This window comes from Callithrix jacchus, chromosome 17 (genome assembly GCF_049354715.1).
Source record: "Callithrix jacchus isolate 240 chromosome 17, calJac240_pri, whole genome shotgun sequence".
In the NCBI taxonomy this organism is placed as follows: domain Eukaryota; kingdom Metazoa; phylum Chordata; class Mammalia; order Primates; family Cebidae; genus Callithrix; species Callithrix jacchus.
The window spans coordinates 52925645-52946499 of NC_133518.1; the positions used below are offsets into that span (position 1 = coordinate 52925645).

General features: G+C 38.8%; 1 protein-coding gene across 9 annotated transcripts in view; it reads right to left on the reverse strand.

The window, feature by feature from the left end:
- The window catches only part of NEK11 (NIMA related kinase 11), a 330810-nt gene that overhangs the window by 112698 nt on the left and 197257 nt on the right, over nucleotides 1–20855 (reverse strand). For all 9 annotated transcript variants that reach the window (XM_035278793.3, XM_008983840.5, XM_035278785.3 and 6 more), the window contains one exon: nucleotides 10832–10892. In XM_035278793.3, the coding sequence (XP_035134684.1) occupies nucleotides 10832–10892 (61 nt within the window). The remainder of the gene's footprint in view (nucleotides 1–10831; nucleotides 10893–20855) is intronic.

Here is a 20855-nt window from a genome sequence, read left to right on the forward strand (position 1 = left end):
TTTAATCTGACCTTGATGCTATAAAGGAGACTAATACACTGAACTTGAAATGCAAAAGGGCAACTTCTAATTTGGGATCTAATGAAGCCATACAAATGCCAACTCATTCATTCAGTCCACTCATCTGTGATGTATGAAGGCAAAACATCACTGTCCCTGTTCCAAGTCACAATCAAACTAAATCGGGGTCAGGAATGGGGTCAAACCACTACACACAGCATTTTCAGGGTTTCAAAGCTAAAAATTTCTTGGTTGAAGTTACTGGAAAGGACATGTGGATCTCTGTTTTTCTTTCCTCTCTGGTTAAGAGATAGAAAAAGCTCTCATGCTAGTTAGAATAGCGATCATTAAAAATTCAGGTCTCCACCTCCACCACCCTCAGGCTTAACCAACAGCCTCACCAGCTCCTCCTGGGTCTCCAGCTTCAGGACCTTCCTGAACAATCCCTTCTGATGGAATTCTGCAGTCAACAAAACCACAGCAGAAGTAAATGAATAAATGTTTTGCTTTCAAAAAAAAATTCTGGAGACAACAGATGCTGGAGAGGATGTGGAGAAATAGGAATACTTTTACACTCTTGGTGGGAGTGTAAATTAGTTCAACCATTATGGAAGACAGTGTGGCGATTCCTCAAGGATCTAGAAATAGAAATTCCATTTGACCCGGCACTCTCATTACTGGGTATATAACCAAGGAATTATAAATCGTTCTATTATAAAGACACATGCAAACATATGTTCATTGCAGCACTGTTTACAATAGAAAAGACTTGGAACCAACCCAAATGCCCATCGATGATAGACTGGACAAAGAAAATGTGGCACATATACACCATGGAATACTATGCAGCCATAAAAAACGATGAGTTTGTGTCCTTTGTAGGAACATGGATAAACCTGGAAATCATCATTCTCAGCAAACTGACACAAGAACAGAAAATCAAACACCGCATGTTCTTGCTCATAGGCAGATGTTGAACAGTGAGAACACGTGGACACAGGGAGGGAAACTTCACACACCAGGGCCTGGCGAGGGGGCACAGGGAGGGGAGCATCACACCCTGGGGTCTGTTAGGGGGAACTAGGGGAGGGACAGTGGGGGGTGGGGAGTTGGGGAGGGATAACATAGGGAGAAATGCCAGATATAGGTGATGGGGAGGAAGGCAGCAAACCACATTGCCATGTATGTGCCTATGCAACAATCCTGCATGCTCTTCACATGTACCCCAAAACCTAAAATGAATATATATATATATATATATATATATATAGGCTTCATATATATATATATGAAGAAGCCCTTGAAGATGTTTGTAGAAGATACAGTCCGGGTGCGGTGGCTCAAGACTGTAATCCCAGCACTTTGGGAGGCCGAGGCAGGTGGATCATGAGGTCAAGAGATCGAGACCATCCTGGTTAACATGGTGAAACCCCGTCTCTACTCAAAACACAAAACATTAGCTGGGCATGGTGGTGCATGCCTGTAATCCCAGCTACTCAGGAGGATGAGGCAGGAGAATTGCCTGAACCCAGGAGGCGGCGGTTGCGGTGAGCCGAGATTGTGCCATTGCACTCCAGCCTGGGTAACAAGAGCGAAACTCCGTCTCAAAAATAAATAAATAAATAAATGTAGAAGATACATATCTTGACATGCTCTGCAGGTACCTGGGCCTCCCAAAAATGGAATTGAAACAAAGCAGACACCAACTACCTGGGCAATCTTAGCCCCTCATAAGACTATGTGATGGGATTGTCTTCATGATTTCTATGTAATGACAGGGACGTTCTTGCAATCCTGAAAGGAATAAAGTTCTCATGTATAATCAGGGTCCTGCTATGAGTTTCCACCCCAGACAGGTATTTCAAAAGCATGTGCTCCCATCATCTCAATGTCTGTAGCCACAATCAAAGAACTCCTTCCATTTCAGCAGGAGCACTAGTTAAATTCTACTGCCCTGGTAAAATAAGAGGTCACCATAAGGGATCATCATAGTCATAAGAAACAGTGGAAGGGTTAAGGGACTTCCTGTGTTCAACAGTTTTGGGCAGCAAGCACTTTAGCAGTTAAATGGAATGAGCACTGAAATGTCCATAAATCATCCCAGCATATGCTCGGAAACAAGCAGAGCAGAGGCACCTCAAAAACTGAAATAGACATTTAATGAATGGATTCAGAATCTGGCAATCAGACAATATGAAAAGAAGATATTTTACCTTCAGGGTATGCATATTTTTTATTTTATAATCTAGCTTTTTTTAATTTACAAATTTAGTTTACTATAATCTTCTCAGTAATCAAAGTGTCCAAAAATCTTAATCCAGCCTTAACAGTGGGCATACCAAAGTAACGGAGGACAGAATTGAGCTCTTTGCTTTCCAACACTTACCTCTTTTTAAAAATTGACTTATAAGAATTCATGTATCTAGTACTTTTTTAAGTCAAAGCTTTTAATGTTTAAAAAAGGCAGCTCCCTGCCTCACCTTCAAGTTCATCTCCAAAGTCGACCATATTCAACTCTTTAACTTGTTTTTTTTCTTTTTTTTACCTTTATCGCTCTATAGCATATGTTTATACGTTTTTTAAATTTTCTGTTTTAGACTATCTATGGACTTCCTACTATACATGGAGAATGTGAATTTTGTTCTTTTTTTCCTCTCTGTTAAATGTGCACACACACGTGTGTGCGCTTACAAATATTTTTCTTCCCTCCATCTTTCCAGTACAGTTACATCACATTTTAAAAATAATTGAATGCTTAAATTATTATGACCATGCAAAATTATTGTATACAGCTAAGCACTCAATGTGTACAGACTACATTTTTTAAAAAAATAGTGACTTCTTGTTTTCCAGGAGTTAATAATTGCCCTGGATTTTTGACTTTGTTTAGTTTTCTAATAACTTTTTTCTAATTCATCCCTAAATTCACCAAAGGAACACCCCTAAATTCCTCTCATTATGATCAAATCTCACTGGGTTATCTATTAGTTCCATTCCTCTCTAGGGGATATTTATTCACCCCTTGGAACTCTCTGACTCGTTCTAGTCTGAATGGATTGTTTTCCAGGCCTTTTGCCCAGCTATCATTCAGTGACCTTGGGAATCCCCTTAACCTCTCTCCTATATTGGATTTCCTATCACCTGAAGTTCATGTCTTTCTCTTTCTTGGTTGACTCTTACGTTTGATGAAGCATATTCTATAAGAACATCCTAAGAAAAGTCATGGGAGTAGATATTTTTCAGACCTCATTTTTTGATACCGGATGCCTGCAACTGTCTTTCTTCCTTTCTCGCACTTGATTGATTGTTTGGATAGATAAATAATTTTAGGTTCAGACTTTATTGTCCTCTAGCTTTTAGGTATATTGAAAAGTAAGACATCATTCTTTTCTCTGATACTTTATAAGTTGTCTATTTGATTCTCTCTAGATATTTTCCTTATTTGATAATTTTTTTCATTTTCTGTTCTTTTCTCCTGGAATTTCTATTTGTTAGGTGCTGAACCACCTAGATGGATCATTTTGTTTTCTTATCATTTTTTAAATTATATTCTGCTAAATTTCCTCACTTTTACCTTCCAAACGTTCTACTGAATTTTTTTTTTTTTTTGAGGCGGAGTTTCGCTCTTGTTACCCAGGCTGGAGTGCAATGGCATGATCTCGGCTCACTGCAACCTCCGCCTCCTGGGTTCAGGCAACTCTTCTGCCTCAGCCTCCTGAGTAGCTGGGATTACAGGCACGCAACACCAAGCCCAGCTAATTTTTTGTATTTTTAGTAGAGACGGGGTTTCACCATGTAGACCAGGATGGTCTCGATCTGTTGACCTCGTGATCCACCCACCTCGGCCTCCCAAAGTGCTGGGATTACAGGCTTGAGCCACCGTGCCCGGCCCACGTTCTACTGAATTTTTATTTCTGTCATTGAAATTATAACTTCAAGAGCTCTTTCTCACTCTCTGTATTGTTTCATGGAGGTAATATCTTATCTGCTATCTTTTAAATTTTTAATATTGTTTATTTAATTAAAAAAATTTTGTAGATACATAGTTTTTGAATTTTTATTTTCTTGCCTACACTGTCTGTTTCTGAGTTCTTTGTATACTTTTGTCCTGATTTCTCTTTTTGTTTAGATTTCTTCAGATACTGGCTACTGCCCTGTTATATGTTCACATTTAAGTGTGAAACATTACAAGTCAGTTTAAGCTTTCTCTGTAGATTCCAGGATTGTCAACTGGTAGGGCTCATTCCCAGCATTTTGTTGAGGAAATGTTAATATCCTTAGCATTTTCAGGCTGGTAAATGCTCTCAGAGAGATATCTTCTAAAGAATCCACACTTTTCTGAACCTGAATAAGGCGATACTGTTCTTCCAGTGTTTCAGAAACCAAGTAGGGATGGTATCTGGGGATTTCATAACTTAACATGAAGACTTTCAATTCATCCCTCTGTTTTCATCACATCATATCACCCTGTCCTTTGTTGTCCCCTAAATCTGGAACCTTCCTGATTTGATGTTCCACCAAATCAAGTCTTTTTTTTTTTTTTTTTTTTGAGATAGAGTTTCGCTCTTGTTACCCAGGTTGGTGCAATGGCGCGATCTCGGCTCACCGCAACCTCCGCCTCCTGGGTTCAGGCAATTCTCCTGCCTCGGCCTCCTGGGTAGCTGGGATTACAGGCAGATGCCACCATGCCCAGCTAATTTTTTTGTATTTTTGGCAGAGAAGGGGTTTCACCATGTTGACCAGGATGGTCTCGATCTCTTGACCTCGTGATCCACCCGCCTCGGCCTCCCAAAGTGCTGGGATTACAGGCATGAGCCACTGCACCCGGCCAAGTCTATTTTCTTATGTCTTGACTATGGAGAGGAATATTGTGGCTGTACCAGTGGAGAGAAAGAAGCCTGGGGCCTATTTCTCTTTATGCACACTGTCAACCAATCTTCCCATTTTAATCTTCACTTATACCATGCCTTCAGAGGTAGTTGAGGCCTCCAAATCTTGAGCATTTATGAGATTCTGTAGGTTCAGTTGCCTTGCTTCTCCTAGCCTACACCTTACCCTCTCCCTTCTTTCCTCTATACATCTTAGGCACTTAGCTTTCAGTTTTCTGTTTTGTAAATCAGTTATCACTCATCCATCTGCTTTATACCTTTCTCAAGTTTACTAAAGCTCTCATCTGCTTCCATCTCCTCTTATGTTCTCTTTTTTCCTGTAGGTTTATATCAGCTTTATTTCTTTTTTTGTCACTTTAGTGGGGCTTCAAGCAGAGATCAATGTGTATTTCACTCCATGATTCTAATGCTCATCTTTTTAAAGGAAAAAAACAGCACCCAGTCTATAAAGGAATTTGGATATTAACTATTCAATTCAGTGTTATTTAAATTTTTAGCAGTGGAATCTATCTTTTTCAAGACACAGTCTTATATAGAAATTCAATTTATAAAACAGGTAAGAGTGAAGATATTTTGGTTGAAACTGGTAAAAGAACAGGGTCTGCATCTAATTTCTCCTAAAAATATTTTAAAATATTTCACATAGAAAAAGCAAAAGAGTACACAGATATTCACACTATAATCTTTCATTCAAGAAAGAACAGAGGAATTCACTGGAAAAGGAAAGATGTCAGTGAAGAGAAGGTGGGTAGACAGCCTACATGGCAACAACTGACTGAGAACTGTGAGTAAAGCCCTAATATGAGAGACAGAGAGAGTGTTCCTCTGTGATCCAGCTTTCCACTGGGGGACCATGCATTCCAGGCCATGGAAGAGCACCTTGTCCCTCCCTAGCTCTGGTGCTAACTTGGAGAAATGCTGGCAGGGTGTAAGAAGGAAAGGCTCCAGGAAGTGCCCCAAGCATTTTTCCAAACCCAAACCTCAGCTTCCATGATATGCTTATTATGTATTGTATGCCTATTTTAAAATATCTCATGTGCTCCATAAATATAAACACCTACTATGTACCCACATAAATTTTTTAAGAACCAGATCAAAGAACCAAATCATCTATATAGATGCAGAAAAAGAGCATTTGAAAAAAGTCAGCATTCTATCATGATAAAAACCATCTACAAATGAGGCATAGAAGAAACCTACCTCAAAATAATAAAGGCCGCATATGACAAATCTACAGCCAACATCATACTGAATGGGGAAAAGTTGAAAGCAATTCCCCTAAACCTGGTACCAGTAAAGAATGCCCACTTTCATCACTCCTATTCAATATAGTCCTGGAAGTCCCACCCAGAGTAACCAGGCAAGAGAAAAAAAATAAATAGTACCCACATTGGAAAAAAGAAATTCAAATTATCTCAGTTTGCTGATCATATGATCTTATACCTAGAAAATGCTAGACTTATCCAAAAAACTGTTAGATTAGATGAACAAATTAAGTAAAATGTCAGGATACAAAATCAACATACCAAAGTCTACGGCATTTCTGTACACCAATTACAATCACATTCAGAACGAAATCAAGAAGGCAATTCCATTTACAACAGCTACAAAAAAAAAAAAAGCAACCCAAGGAATACATGTAACCAAGTAAGTGAAAAATCTCTATAAGGAAAACTACAAAAAAACTGATGAAAGAAATCATAGATGACACAAACAAATGGAAACACTCCCATAATCATGGATGGGTAGAATCAGTATTGTGAAAATTGCCATACTGCTAAAAGCAATCTACAAATCCAATGCAATTCCCATCAAAATACCACCATCATTCTTCACAGAACTAAAAAAAAATCCTAAACTTCATATGGAACAAAAAAAAAGGGCCCACATGGCCAAAGCAAGACTAAGCAAAAAGAATAAATCTGAAGGCATCACATTACCTGACTTCAAACTATACTATAAGGCCATAGTCACCAAAACAGCATGGTACTGGTATAAAAACAGGCATATAGACCAATAGAACAGAATAGAGGACCCAGAAATAAAGCCAAATACTTATAGCTAAGTGATCGACAAGGCAAACAAAAACATAAACTAGGAAAAGGACAGGACACCCTATTCAACAAATGGTGCTAGGATAATTGGCAAGCCACATGCAGAATGAAACTGGATCCTCATCTCTCACCTTATACAAAAGTCTACTCAAGATGAATCAAAGACTTAAATCTAATACCCAAAACCATAAAGATTCTAGAAATCGGGAAAATCCTTGCAGGCATTGGCTTAGCCAAAGACTTCATTACCAAGAACCTGAAAGCAAATGCATCAAAAACAAAGATAAATATGTGGGACTTAATTAAACTAAAAAGCTTCTGCATAGCAAAAGAAATAATCGGCCGAGTTAACAACCCACGGAATGGAAGAAAGCCTTTATAATCTATACATCCAACAAAGGACTAATATCCACAATCTACAAGGAACTCAAATCGGCAAGAAATGAACAAAAATCCCATCAAAAAGTGAGCTAAGGACATAACTAGACAACTCTCAAACGAAGATATACAAACTGCCAACAAGCATATGGAAAATTGCTCAACATCACTAAGTATCAGGGAAACGCAAATGAAAACCGTAATATGATACCACCTCACTCCTGCAACAACGGCCAGAACTTTAAAAGTCAGGAAATAAAGATGTTGGCATGCATGCAGTAAAAAGGGAACACTTTTATGCTATTGATAGGAATGTAAACTAACACAACCATTATGGAAAACAGTATGAAGATTCCTTAAAAAAACTAAAAGTAGATCTTCTATTTGATCCAGCAATCCCATTACTAGGTATCCACCTAGAGGAGAGTAGGTAATTATATGAAAAAGATACTTGCATGTGCATGTTTACAGCAGCAAAATTTGCAAATGCAAACATATGGAACCAGCCCAAATGTCCATTAATCAACCAGTGGATAAGGAAAATGTGATACACATAAACATGTGGTACACATACCATGGAATACTATTCAGCGATGAAAAGGAATGAAATAATGGCATTTGCAGCAACGTGGATGGCATCAGAGACCTATTGTAAGTGAAGTGGCTCAGGAATGGAAAAACAAACAGCCTATGTTCTCACTCATGTAGGAGCTAAGCTATGAGGACATGAAGGCGTAAGAGTGATCCATATGGACTTTAGGGACTTGGGGGAAAGGGTGGGGGTGTGGTGAGGGATAAAAGACTACACATTGGATAAAGTATTCACTGCTCGGGTGATGGGTGCACCAAAATCTCAGAAATCACTACTAAAGAACTTATTCATATGGCCAAACACCACCCGGTCCCCACAAACCTATTGGAATAAAAAAAAATTTTTTTGGGGGGGAAAACTCTTCTAGACATTGGTCTATGCAAAGAACTCATGACTAAGACTATAAAAGTGCAAGCAACAAAACCAAAAATAGACAAATGGGACTTAATTAAACTAAAATGTTTCTGCACAGCAAAAGAACAAATCAAGAGCATAAGCAGACGATCTCCAGAATAGGAGAAAATACCTGCAAACTATGAATCCGGCAGGGACTAATATGCAGAATTTATAAGGAACTAACACAACCATAATACACACACACACACACACACACACACACACACACACAAAGTCACTCAAATAGTAGGCAAAGGAAATGTGAGAACAGGCATTTTTTAAAAGAAGACATATAAATGTCAAAAAAAATGTTCAACATCACTAATCATCACCGAAATGCAAATTAAAACCACAAGAAGATATCATCTTACACTGGTCAGAATGGCTATCACTAAAAAGACAAAAAATAACAGATGTTGATGAGGATGTAGAGAAAAAAAAGTTTATACCTTGTTGGTAGGAATATAAATTTGTACACCCTGTATGAAAAATAGTATGGAGATTTCACAAAGAAATATCATTCAATTCGGCAATCCCACTGCTGGGTATATACCCAAAGGAAGAGATCATTGTATCAAAAAATACCCGCACCTTTTATGTTTATTGCAGCACTATTCACAACAGCAAAGATACGGAACCAACCTAAGTGTCCATCAACAGATGACTGGATAACAACAGCAACACACACACACACACAGACACACACAATATGGAATACTATTCAGCCACAAAGAAAGAATAAAATCATGTCTTTTGCAGCAACATGGAAAGAACTGGAGGCCATTATTGTAAGTGAAACGATTCAGAAACAAAAAGTCAAATACCAATGTTCTCACTTATAAGCAGGAGTTAAATAAAGTGTACATATGTATATAGTGTTGATTAATAGACATTAGAGACTCAGAAAAGTGGGAAGCTGGGAGAGAGATGAGGGATAAAAAAATTACTTAATGAGTATAATGTACACTCTTCAGGTGATGATTACACTAAAAGCTCAGACTTTACCACTGTGCAATATATCCGTGTAAGAAAACTGCACTATACCCCTTTACTTTATAGAAACAGTGACAGTAATACATATTTTTGAGATAGGGTCTCAGTCTGGCACCTAGGCTGAAGTACAGTGGTATAATCACACCTCACTGCAACCTGAAACTCTTGGGCTCAAGCAATCCTCTAGTCTCAGCATCCCATGGAGTTAGGACTCTAGGCACATGCTATCATGCCTGGCTGAATTTTTAAAAATTTGTTTAGAGACAGGGTCTTGCTATGTTGCCCAGACTGGCCTCAAACTCCTGGCCTCAAGTGATCCTCCAACCTCAGCTTCCCAAAATGTTGGGATTACAGGTGTGAGCCACCACCTTCAACCATAAATATTTTAAAATATTTTTAAGGGCCTCTTCTGCACCAGACATAGTGTTAGATTCTAGAAAAACAGAGATAAGCCGTATAGACACAGCTTCTGTTCTCATGCTGCTTAGTCCTCCCAACCCCTCATCCTGGAGGTCTCCAAGGAGCCTAGACTGAAAATTTGTCATCTAATCTGAGGTCCAGAGATGAAAAAGCCTTCCTGGTCTTAAGTCATGCTTGGATGTTAAATGTACTTGTTGGATGTTAAATGCTAAATGTATCAAATAAGTGTATTTTACATACAATTAAACAGATCACAGGGTGATCGTCAGGTGAGAAAATCAAAGAGCTATGTTATGACTGAGGCTTTCCATATGAAGATGTGGAATAAGCAAGAAAAATGCTATAAATTGTGCATAAATCTCCTAATAAAATAGTGAATGTTTGTCCACCTGAAAACTTAATTATCTTTACTCCTGCCATTCCCTTTGAAGAGACTGCTTTTTGTTTACAGTTAAAAATTTTTAAATAAAAACTTGTAATCAAATTTAGAAGAAAAAAAATCTCAGTCCTTTTCATCTAGTAAGAATACTCTGTATGACAGTTCTCTAGTCATCTAGTGAGAATGTATCACAGTCAGGCTTTTCAGATTAAAAAAAAAAAAAATAGAAGACACTAAGAAATAGGACTTTATCCCTGAAGCACAGCAATCCTATTTATTGAGACTGACAATGCTAAAAAAGTTTTAGTTTTGTTTTTCAGACCAAATCTCTTCAAATAACTGACTGACCTTCAGAGTGATGGTCCTCTCAGCTTGACTGAATGTGCTCTGCTTCTACAGACAAGTTAGGTAGGGAGATTCCTTTTTCCAGAAACTGCAAAACTTATTATGCACTGCTAGGCTACCATTTGATTACAAGGGACACTGAATATCAATTATTTCATCCTTGGAGACTAAGAGTTACTTACAATAATAAGAAGCAATTTTTCTTTGAGTTTCCTGGCCCTTGGGTCAGACATTCAACTTTTATTGGCCTCAGTTTCTTCATCTGTTATACTAGCATATCATACTTAAATGCCTGTAAGATTTCTTCCAAGTTTTCAGTTTCTTGGACACTTCAACAGAATCAGTAGCTGTCAACATATTTTGAAGTCTGAAGGAACTTACTCACCTAGAGAAGGGCAACCCAGGACATTTTCCAAACACCTGGTCAATGCTTCAATGTCACTGTCCTGTCAAAATAAGGGAAAAAGACTTAACTTTCCCTGCATGGTAGAAGGATACTTAATAACATGGGAAAATGTTCTTACTATATTTTGGCCCCCCAAAAAATCTGGTTGCAAAATTATTTCAGTATAATCCTATTTTTTAAAAAAGAAATATCTTTATGTATATCTACATCACTTTCTCCACACCAATCTCTAGATTTATTGATCTATCTCTCGTGGCAAAAATAAACACAAAAAATGTTAGGAGTAGTTTTGACTAAAAGGCAAAATTATAAGTGTTCTTTATTTTCTCCCTTGTATGCTTATGTTTTTCCCAAATTATCTAGAATAATTGTTACTTACTAAACTACAAATATAGTAAATGCTATTAGAATAAAAGAAATGTTTATTCCATTTACAATTTAGTCAATACAGCAGAAATCTAATGCATTTTTTTTCTCTTGGGGAACATCTAGCTCTTCTTTGGAAATTTATGGTCTTCAAGGAGTACTAAATCTAAGAATATCACTCGTCATTTACCGTAATCCTCAGTAGGAGTCAGATATCCCCCATAGTGTTGGGGAAATCTCAGAACTGTATTTCATTTAAAGTATTGTCTTTAATACAAAATAAATCTATCCTCCACCCAGCAGGCTTGAAATAATCCAAAAGGGCATCCTAAAGATCTGGGAAAAAGTGTTAATTATTTTCAGGTTTGTGGTTATACTAAGGAAAATTAAAAAATTATGGCCAGGTGCAATGGCTCACACCTGCAATCCTAGCACTTTGGGAGGCCAAGGCAGGTGGATTACTTGAGGTCAGGAGTTCAAGACAAGCCTGGCCAACATGGTGAAACCCCGTCTCTACTAAAAATACAAAATTTAGCTGGGTATGGTGGCAGGCACCTGTAATCCCAGCTACATGGGAGACTGAGGCAGAAGAATCGCTTGAATCCAGGAGGTGAAGGTTGTAGTGAGCTGAGACCCCGCCATTGCACTCCAGCCTGGGTGACAAGAGCAAAACTCTGTCTCAAAAAATTTTTTAAAAAATAATTTATGGCTCACCCACTCCATTTCAAAACAAACACATTTCATATTGCAGTAATTATCTGTGGATTTTAGAAAAACGTACTGTAGCTTAATAGGCTACTGTGACATGTTACATAAGTGAGTTTGATTTCATTTTATAACAGCTGGTAGGGTTTATGAAGCCATTTTTCATGCATTTAGTAAAACACAGCATCATTTCATGCTTAGAATGTATATATGAGGCAAGGATGGGGAAGATACGACTGGTCAATGCTGGTTAATGCTGGTCATTGGGACCAAATTAACTGAAGGCCTCTGGTGTCCAGCCCAGGGATAGGAAGGCTAAGCCTGGCTCCTCCATAAGTGTGCTGGGCTAGGGAAGTGACTTGACAGCCTATGACTGTGGCATGACCTCCTAGGTCTTAGTTTTATATCTGTGAAGTTAAGGGGATTATACTAGCCCATTTGGGCTGCTGTAACAAAATAACACAGATTGAGTAACTTACAAACAGAATTTCATTTCTCATAGTTCTGGCAGCTAGAAAGTCCGAGATCAAGGCACCAGCAGATTCAGTGTCTGGTGAGGGCTCATTTCCTGGTTTAGATGGCACCTTCTCACTGTTTCTTCACGTGGTAGAAGGAGCTTCCCTAAGGTCTGTTACATAAGGGTGCTAATCCCATTCATGAAGGCAGAGCCCTCACAAGTTAATAACCTCCCCAAAGGCTCCACCTCTTAATTCAATCACATTGGTGATCAGGTTTCAACATATGCATTTGAAGGGATACAAGCATTTAGAACCTAGCAGGGGCTGAATCAGATGATAGAAAAGGATACTTACAGCTTTAAAACCTTGTTTTTCTGGCCACAAAGCTAATGGACAGTGAGCCTAGTAGATTGTTTTCAAGAATGGCTACAGCAATCACTCCCATCCCTGTGTTCCTATGTCATTCCGCACATCAAGAGGCAGAGCCTTGTTCTCTGTCCCCTGAATCTGAGCTGGCCTGCTAATTTGCTTCAGCCCATGGAATGTGATAGAAATGATGTGTGACTTCTGTAACAAGGCCTTACAAAGGCATGTAGTTTCCATTTTCACACTCTTGGAAGCCAACGATCATGTAAAGAAGCTTAGCCTTTCCTATCAGATAGTGAGAGGCCTTGGAGCATGAGAGGCCCTGGGAGGAAGACAGGCCCCAGCCAACAGCCAGCACCACCTGCAAGACATGTTAAGTAAGGCCATCTTGGACCTTCAATCCAAGCTCCCAGCTAAATATAATGACATAGCTAACTAAACAATATTACATGGAGCAGAAAAAGTGTCTAGTGATCTCAGCCAAACCCATGGAATAATGAGAAATAACAAATCATTTTAATTCACAAAGTTTGGGGATACTTTGTTACACAGAAAAAGATAAACTAGGACGCTAAATACATTGAGGCTACTGATGTGCTTTTATATGCTCAGCACTCAGCACAGCCCTGGCACATCCAAAATGCTAAATGCCCATCTATCCACATCTTTTCCAGCTTTTGTGATTTGCAAGGAAGTGAAACAGAAGAGTGGCATGGACTCCTTGGGCTTTCATCAACCTTCAGTTACACAGCAGGTCTTCTCCCAACTCAAAGTACATTATCACTGGAAAAGTGGAGGAAATGGCATACCACTTCTTACTTCTGCAGTCTCAGTCAAGTCAATTAACCTCTGTAAGCCTAAGATTCCTTAACTGTATAGTGAGGAGAATAATGGCCTCTATCTCATACAGAGGTCTCATAAGAAGCAAATGAAATAATTTTTAAAACTTTAGTATGGTATATGGCTCATCAGAAATACTCAGTGAATGAAAGGAGAGATTTGGATAGGATGGGATGAAATGGGAGAAGGACAGAGACACAGAAAATTAAAGAGTCCAAGTTATATGCCTGCCTCAGAGCATGGAGGTTCTCAAAAAAGTATTTCAGTCATGCAACAGAAACAGCAAGATCCAGAGATGAGGCTATATGAAGCACTTGGATGGTTGAGACATATCAGTGACATCTTCCTAACACAAAGGTTAGGGAACTCTGTACAGGGGTGTAAGGAGGGCAGAAATAATCCTAATAATATTGAATGAATGAATGAACGTTAACTTAATATATGCCACTGTTGTGTCAATGTATATGTATTAATACATTTCAACTCTATAAGGTGGTGGTATTTTCTCCCACTTAAGAGCTAATAAAACTAAGGCACCAACAGGTTCGATAATATGACCAAGGCCACATAACTATAATAGTAAGAGGTGAAAGAGGCTGAACTCTTCTTAGCCACGATATTACACACACATACAATAATAGAAGACAGGGCTCCTAACCCAGAGGAGCTCATGATATTGTTGAGGAGTCAGGGTATAAACTCATGAAAAAGACCTAAGAACAATTTCTTGGTGAAATATACATGTATAAAAACTATAATACAGCCTGGAGACAAGATGCAGTTAAGGAGGGGCTGAGTGGAGAAGGGTTGCTTTTTCATCAGTGGCTTCCAACCCCAGGTTCTAAAGAACAGCTTAAAACTTAAAAACATCCATTTTCTGGCTAAACACAGCCTCGACAGGAGACACATATGCTCTCATGGCATGGCAGAGCAAGCAGATGTAGTCATGGGCCACTGACTCTATCAATTTTCTCAGCTGTTAAATGGGACATAGGTCACCTGAGACCTCTGCCAGCTCACCTTCCTGTCCCTGAAGACTGTGGACCCAAAGAAAATAGACAATGACTAAGCTGAATTTATATGCCCAAAAAGGGACAAGTCATTTTCTACTTCTAAACTGCAGATTCAGAATGTTAAGACCAAACTGCCACTGTACCTATTTAAAACTTGAAATTTTGAAACAATTTTAGACTTACAGAAAAGTTATAAACTAGTAAGAAAATTCCCATATGCCCTTTATCCTGATGTCAATATTTTGCCATGTTTACTTTATCATTCCCCAAAAATTAGGGTTTCTCAACTTCGACACTATTGATGTTCTGGGCCAGATAATTCTAGATATCTGCTTTAGATAAGCCTAATACACTGCAGATACACTGTAGGATGTTTAGCAGCAACTGTGGCCTCAACCCATCAGATGCCAGTAGAACCCTCTGATTGTCCCTCCTGCTGATCCTGAGTTGTAAAAACCAGAAATATCATGAGACCCTGCCAAATGCCCCATGGTGGGCAAAATCTCCCCTGGTCAAGACCCATTGATCCATATCTGTATCTATATATCATCTATATCTGTATCTATATCCACAAATATATAAATACACAGATGTGTGTGTGTACATATATATGTAGGTGTGTGTACATATATATGTATATACACACACACATTTTTCTACTGATCAAATCTAGAATAATTTGAGGATTAAAATAAATTACATTTATGGATTATAAGCTACAGAATAAAATAAGATGCCAACTTTGCCTTTTAACATTAAATGAAACTTTCTCTATTTTGAAAAAGAGTAAATCATACCAAAGATCAGGTGCTACATTTTTTATATTAAATAACAACTAAGGAGAGCAGTTGGAAAGATTGTTTTACTGAGTTATAATTTAATTTAGCAACCCACCATTTCTAGTAAATCCAGAAATTATCATTTAATTAAACATAAATGACCCCAACAGAAATACATCATCCCCATGAGAAAAGGGAAAAATATGAAAGTGAATGCCAAGCCTTTCTACTGAGATTTCCTGGTATTCTGCCCCATGTGTACACTTTAGCAGAGATTCAGTCAAAGAAAACATCTTTCAGGAGCTTATTATGGCCAGCGGGACTGAGAATTATGCTCTTGATTGGAACTTTTATATTTCTTCATTGTTTCACAATTTAAATTGAACTTTACTGGAGCTAAGTGGCCTAAGAGAGTAACTGCATCTCACTAGCTGCCAAATTACAGTGTCATCAGCCTTCAGTCATCTCAGCCAAGGGCTGGGAAGCCAGATTTTCAAGTGCTTCTTTGTTGATGAACTTAAATGTTCTTCAAGTCTCCTTCTCTCCTACCCACAACCCCTCCATTATAAGAACATGTCTTAGAGGCATGAAGAACATCTTGTAAGATTCAATTCTTAAAAACTGTCCCATAGATTCAAGTTTACTCAAATACCCAATTTTTTTTTCAGAAACCAATGCAGTTGTTTTACTAATGAACTAGACACTGCTTTTATGGAGGAATGGTAGCTGTTCTCAAAAGGTCCAGTCACATCCGTGAAGTACATAACTATCAATGCCTGCCTAGCAGCCACAGGAAAAACTAACATATCTAAAGGAATCTCTCCTTCTAAACAATGTCAATATATAAATATTGAAAATAGTATATTCTCTAACAATTCACATTTATTTCCAATCTGGAAAATACAGAAAATTATCAAAGAAAATAAAAACCCCAATCCCACTGTTATTAATACAAACACACACACATAAACATATACAGTCAGTTTTTTCTATATACATTTATCTCTTAGATATTTCAGATTATACTATAAATGCATGCTATATGCTTGCCTATCTTTTAGATATTTCAGATTATACTACATGCACATGGTATATGTTTCTATATATAAAATATAAACATGTACAATTTTGCTTGGACTCTTATCTGATGGTATTAAAAATTCTTCAGAAGTATAATTTTAATGGCTGGATCACTGCATCCTAAAGGTACATCATATGCATTTATCCAGACTCTTATCATTGGACATCTAGATTGCTTTCATTTTATTTTGTTGTAATAATACTGCAGTGACTATCTTTGTTTCATGTTTACTGTTACTTCTTTAGGTTGGCCACTCAAAAATAGAATAATTGGGTCAAAGAGTATGACAATTTGGGAACCCTCTGCTCTTACTCTTTTCTCTACACCTCTGTACATCCCAACTAGTACATTTTCTCCACAAGGGGTTAATATGTAACTTCATATATATGTTCATCATCCTGTCTATTAAAATATGCTCCCTGTCAAGAACAGATATGACAGATCCATTAAAGCAAAAATGGTTGATAAGGTTTATGTGCTATCTCTCTCAGGATATTTGTGTTTCATAAGGCATATAATCTCATATCAGAGGAATTAATTTCTAATAGTAAAAATTTAGGCAGCAGCAAGTAGGCAATGTCACAGAAGGAAGTCAGATGGGGGCTTCACAGGATTGTAAAACTCACACCACGAAGATCTTCATTTAGTTATCAGGCAGCTGTTTGACAAAGTAATCCAGATCATCTCCTCACCTTAGAGCTAGTCATAATGAATAATCCAATTCACAAGAAAGAAAAATGTGTCGCTTCATTATCCAGTTGTATTTCAGTCAGAAAATATTAAAACCAATTATCTGTCAAATGTATACAAAGACAAGGAAGAGAGATGAAACCTCAACCTACCACTTGGGGAAACATAATCCTTTTCTGACACTGTTTCTCAAGCTGTTGCTGACGGTCACTTATCTAAGAGACTTTGGTCGTGGTGTACCGTCCGAGCTGCAGCCAACGCTAATGAAAAAGGTGCAGCAAGGTAAGAAAGAGGTTTCGCCACACCTACTAGGTAACAAACCGATAAAAACTCACTCATGGGAGAAGCCTAGTTCTAAGAGGTTTGTTTTTCCCAAGTCTGAGAACACTTAGCCTTTACGTGGATAAAGATGCTAAGAAAGGAGCCAGAGGAAGGCAAGGCTTTCAGACATAAGATGCCACATTCTTCCTTCCTCCACTATCCGCAGTGAACTTCCTCTCGCTAAATGAGTTAAAGGGAAAAAGATTTACATTGACAAAAAACATGAAAAATGATTTGGTTAAGGAAGATATTGAGCAAGTTTGAAACTTAAAGAATTGGAGATTATAAACCCACAGGAGAGGGTTTTGTTTGAAAATTAAGTAAGTGAAAATCATTTATACAGTTCTCATTGAAGCTGAATGGATAACTAAGGGAATGATATCTGTAAAGTGATAACTATATATGATATTGTGTGTACTGTCTGGTAAGAAATGAATTGGGACTGTATAATCGAATGAATAAAAGCTACTTAGCTGCCACAAGAATTTAGTTTGGAACGAGAGCCCAGTTTGGGCACCAGCAGTCCCTTAGAGATTGTATATCTATCTTTAGATGCTTTTGAGAGTCTCCCAAAAGGTTATTCTTCTGTTCACTGCTCCTTCACCTTGAAAGTGTGAAACTCAGCCATCTGTCTACATCTAGCACCCTCAGCACTCTCCCGGCTGGGGGGCTATATTGACTCCCAAAGCATATCTAGAGAAGGCCTGGCACATGTCAACATACACATAGACAGGTTCAGAGCTACAGAAGTGTCTTTATGTTTCCAGCAGGTGAAAACTGCTCCAAGTGAGTGAGAATAGATACATGCATGCTTTCATGCTGTGCTGCCAGGCCTGACACCATGTTCTCCATCTGCTGAACAATCCCGAGCAGGCACAGACCTATAAATGTCTAGAGTAGAGTACGCATAATCTTCTCTCACAGCCCCAGCTATGGAGAAGTGCTCAGATGAGCTTCCTCTTGCTCAGACTCCAGGCATGTCCTCACTCAACCTTAGGTCAACAGATGCAAGGGTACGAAGGGGCTGGTTTCATCACCTCTTGGTCACCTCCCCTCTCAGAGTCATCCCACAGAGATGTAAATCCCACCAAAATGTGCAAAACCTCTTCCCTCCTCACCCACAGTCACTCTGGTCCCATGCTTTTTTCCTGAGAGACTTCACATGAGTGCACCCTGACCTTCTTGAAGCTGTGGCCATGCGCTAGTCACAAGCAGCCAGGACGTGGCCTTAATACAAGCTGAGGACCTACAGAGCTCATCTATGTGCATGAATATTGCAATTCTGTTGTAGTTGTTTGTAGTTTTTCTTCTTTTGATGTCATTATTAATGATGCATTATTTTCATTGAGATAAAATTTGTACATGACGAAATGCAAGATCTTAAGGGTACAATTCTATGAGTTTTCAAAAATGTATAACCTGTGTATATACCACCTAAAACAAGGTAAAGAATATCTCTGTCATCTCCAACAGTTTCTTCAGGCCTCCTTCCAGCCAATCCCCATTCTCCCCAGGCACTGTTCTGATTTCTATCACCATAGACTAACTGTAAGACTGTTTCTGTTACCCTTCACTGCACTGGCCTAGGACTAAAATAAAATTCACTCTCCTTACAAGGTCTTCATGCATAGCTGTAGCTGGTCTGACTTTTCCAACCTCATATGATCTTTTTGCTCACTATGCAGTTTCTGAAACTTGTGCAGTGTTTTCACAACCTGGAGCCTTCCCACACTCTCTGTTCCCTCCCTCTGAAGCACTCTTCTCCCAGCTCCCTTTTGTCACATCGAGGGCTGGCTCTTTTCCATCCTCCAGGTCAGGGCTGAAAAGTCATCTTCTAGAGACTCTCCCTATTTCCCTTATTAGTAGATTTTCCCTTAACCCCACATGCCCATTCCTCTATCACTTCAGCTTCTTCATTTCCTAGTTGCTTTTATTTCTTTGTGTCCTGGCTAATTGGCTACCTGTACCATTAGACTGTACACTGCATTCATTCATTCACGTATTCCACAATATCTACTAAGTATTTTCTCTAATGATAAACACTGTTCAAGGTGCTGGGAACACAGCAGTGGAAAAAAATAGAACATCTGCTCTATTGGCTTTCATTCCAGTAGAGGGAGATAGGCCATATATGAAGAAGCAAGAAAATAGTGGCAACTCAGATGGCAATAAAGACTATGGAAGAAAATAAAGTAGGGGAGGAAAGAGGGAATTCTCAGTCCAGTGAATGCTATTTTATATAAGGCAATCAGAGTTCTCCCTGATAAGATGACAGATAAGCAGAGACTTGAAGACAGGGTGGGAGCAAATCATTTGTATATCTGGTGGGAAGAGCATTCAAGGCTTCCAAAGGCAGAAACGTGCTTGGTGTGTTCCAGAAACTGGAAAGAAGCGAATATAACAGGAGTGGAGTGAGGGCGATTCTTGCATTGATGGAACAGAGGGGCTTAGTGAGGCGGTGATGATGAGGTACTGGAAAGCAGTTCTACAGACTTGGTTTTGCTTTGAGTGAGATGGGAAGGTTACTAGGAGGTCAGTTAGAAGCCATAACAAGGAGGTGATGGTGGCTTTGGCAGTAGGAATTCAGGTACTAAGTAGTGGTCAAATTCCAAGTCTACTTTAAAGGTCAAACCAATTGGTTTTGCTTTACAGATTGGATGTGAATGTGATTGAAAGGATGTTAGTCAAGGTTGGCTCAGGAAGAGCTAATTTGGACGGAGGGTAGAGTATATGAGGGGCTTAACTTTTGTACATGCTGATTTCAGTATTTCTATTAGAGACACCTAACCCTACTCCCCGGCAGACTGGATATGTGAGTCTAGAGTTCTTTTGTACATGTTTATTTCAGGATGCCTATTAGAGACTCCTAACCCCACTCCCAGGCAGACTGGTTATGTGAGTCCAAAGTTCTGTGAAAATAGAACTGAAGAATGGAAGGCACACATTTAGGAGCTGTCAATCAATAAATACTATGTAAATACGTAAGGCTGAATGAGAGCCCACGAAGGTGGAACTATGTCTGTTGTGTTCACTACCCATACACCCAGTGCTTAGAACATTCAAATATGTGATGCATAAATGAATGACCCCAAAATAACTCATCTATGCTGTGTTTAAAAAAACTGTCTTGGGACAGGGTCTCATCTTTTTCCCCGGCTGGAGCACAGCGGCTTGATTACGGCTCACTGCAGCCTCGACCTCTTAGGCTCAAGTGATGTCCAGCCTCGGCCACCCAAGTAGCTTGGTGGCACCACGTCACCATGTCCAGCTAATTTTTTATTTTTTTGTAGAGATTAGGTCTCACTATGTTGTCCAGGTTGGTCTCAAACTCCCGAGCTCAAGCAATCCTCCCACCTCAACCTCCGAAAGTGCTAGGATTACAGG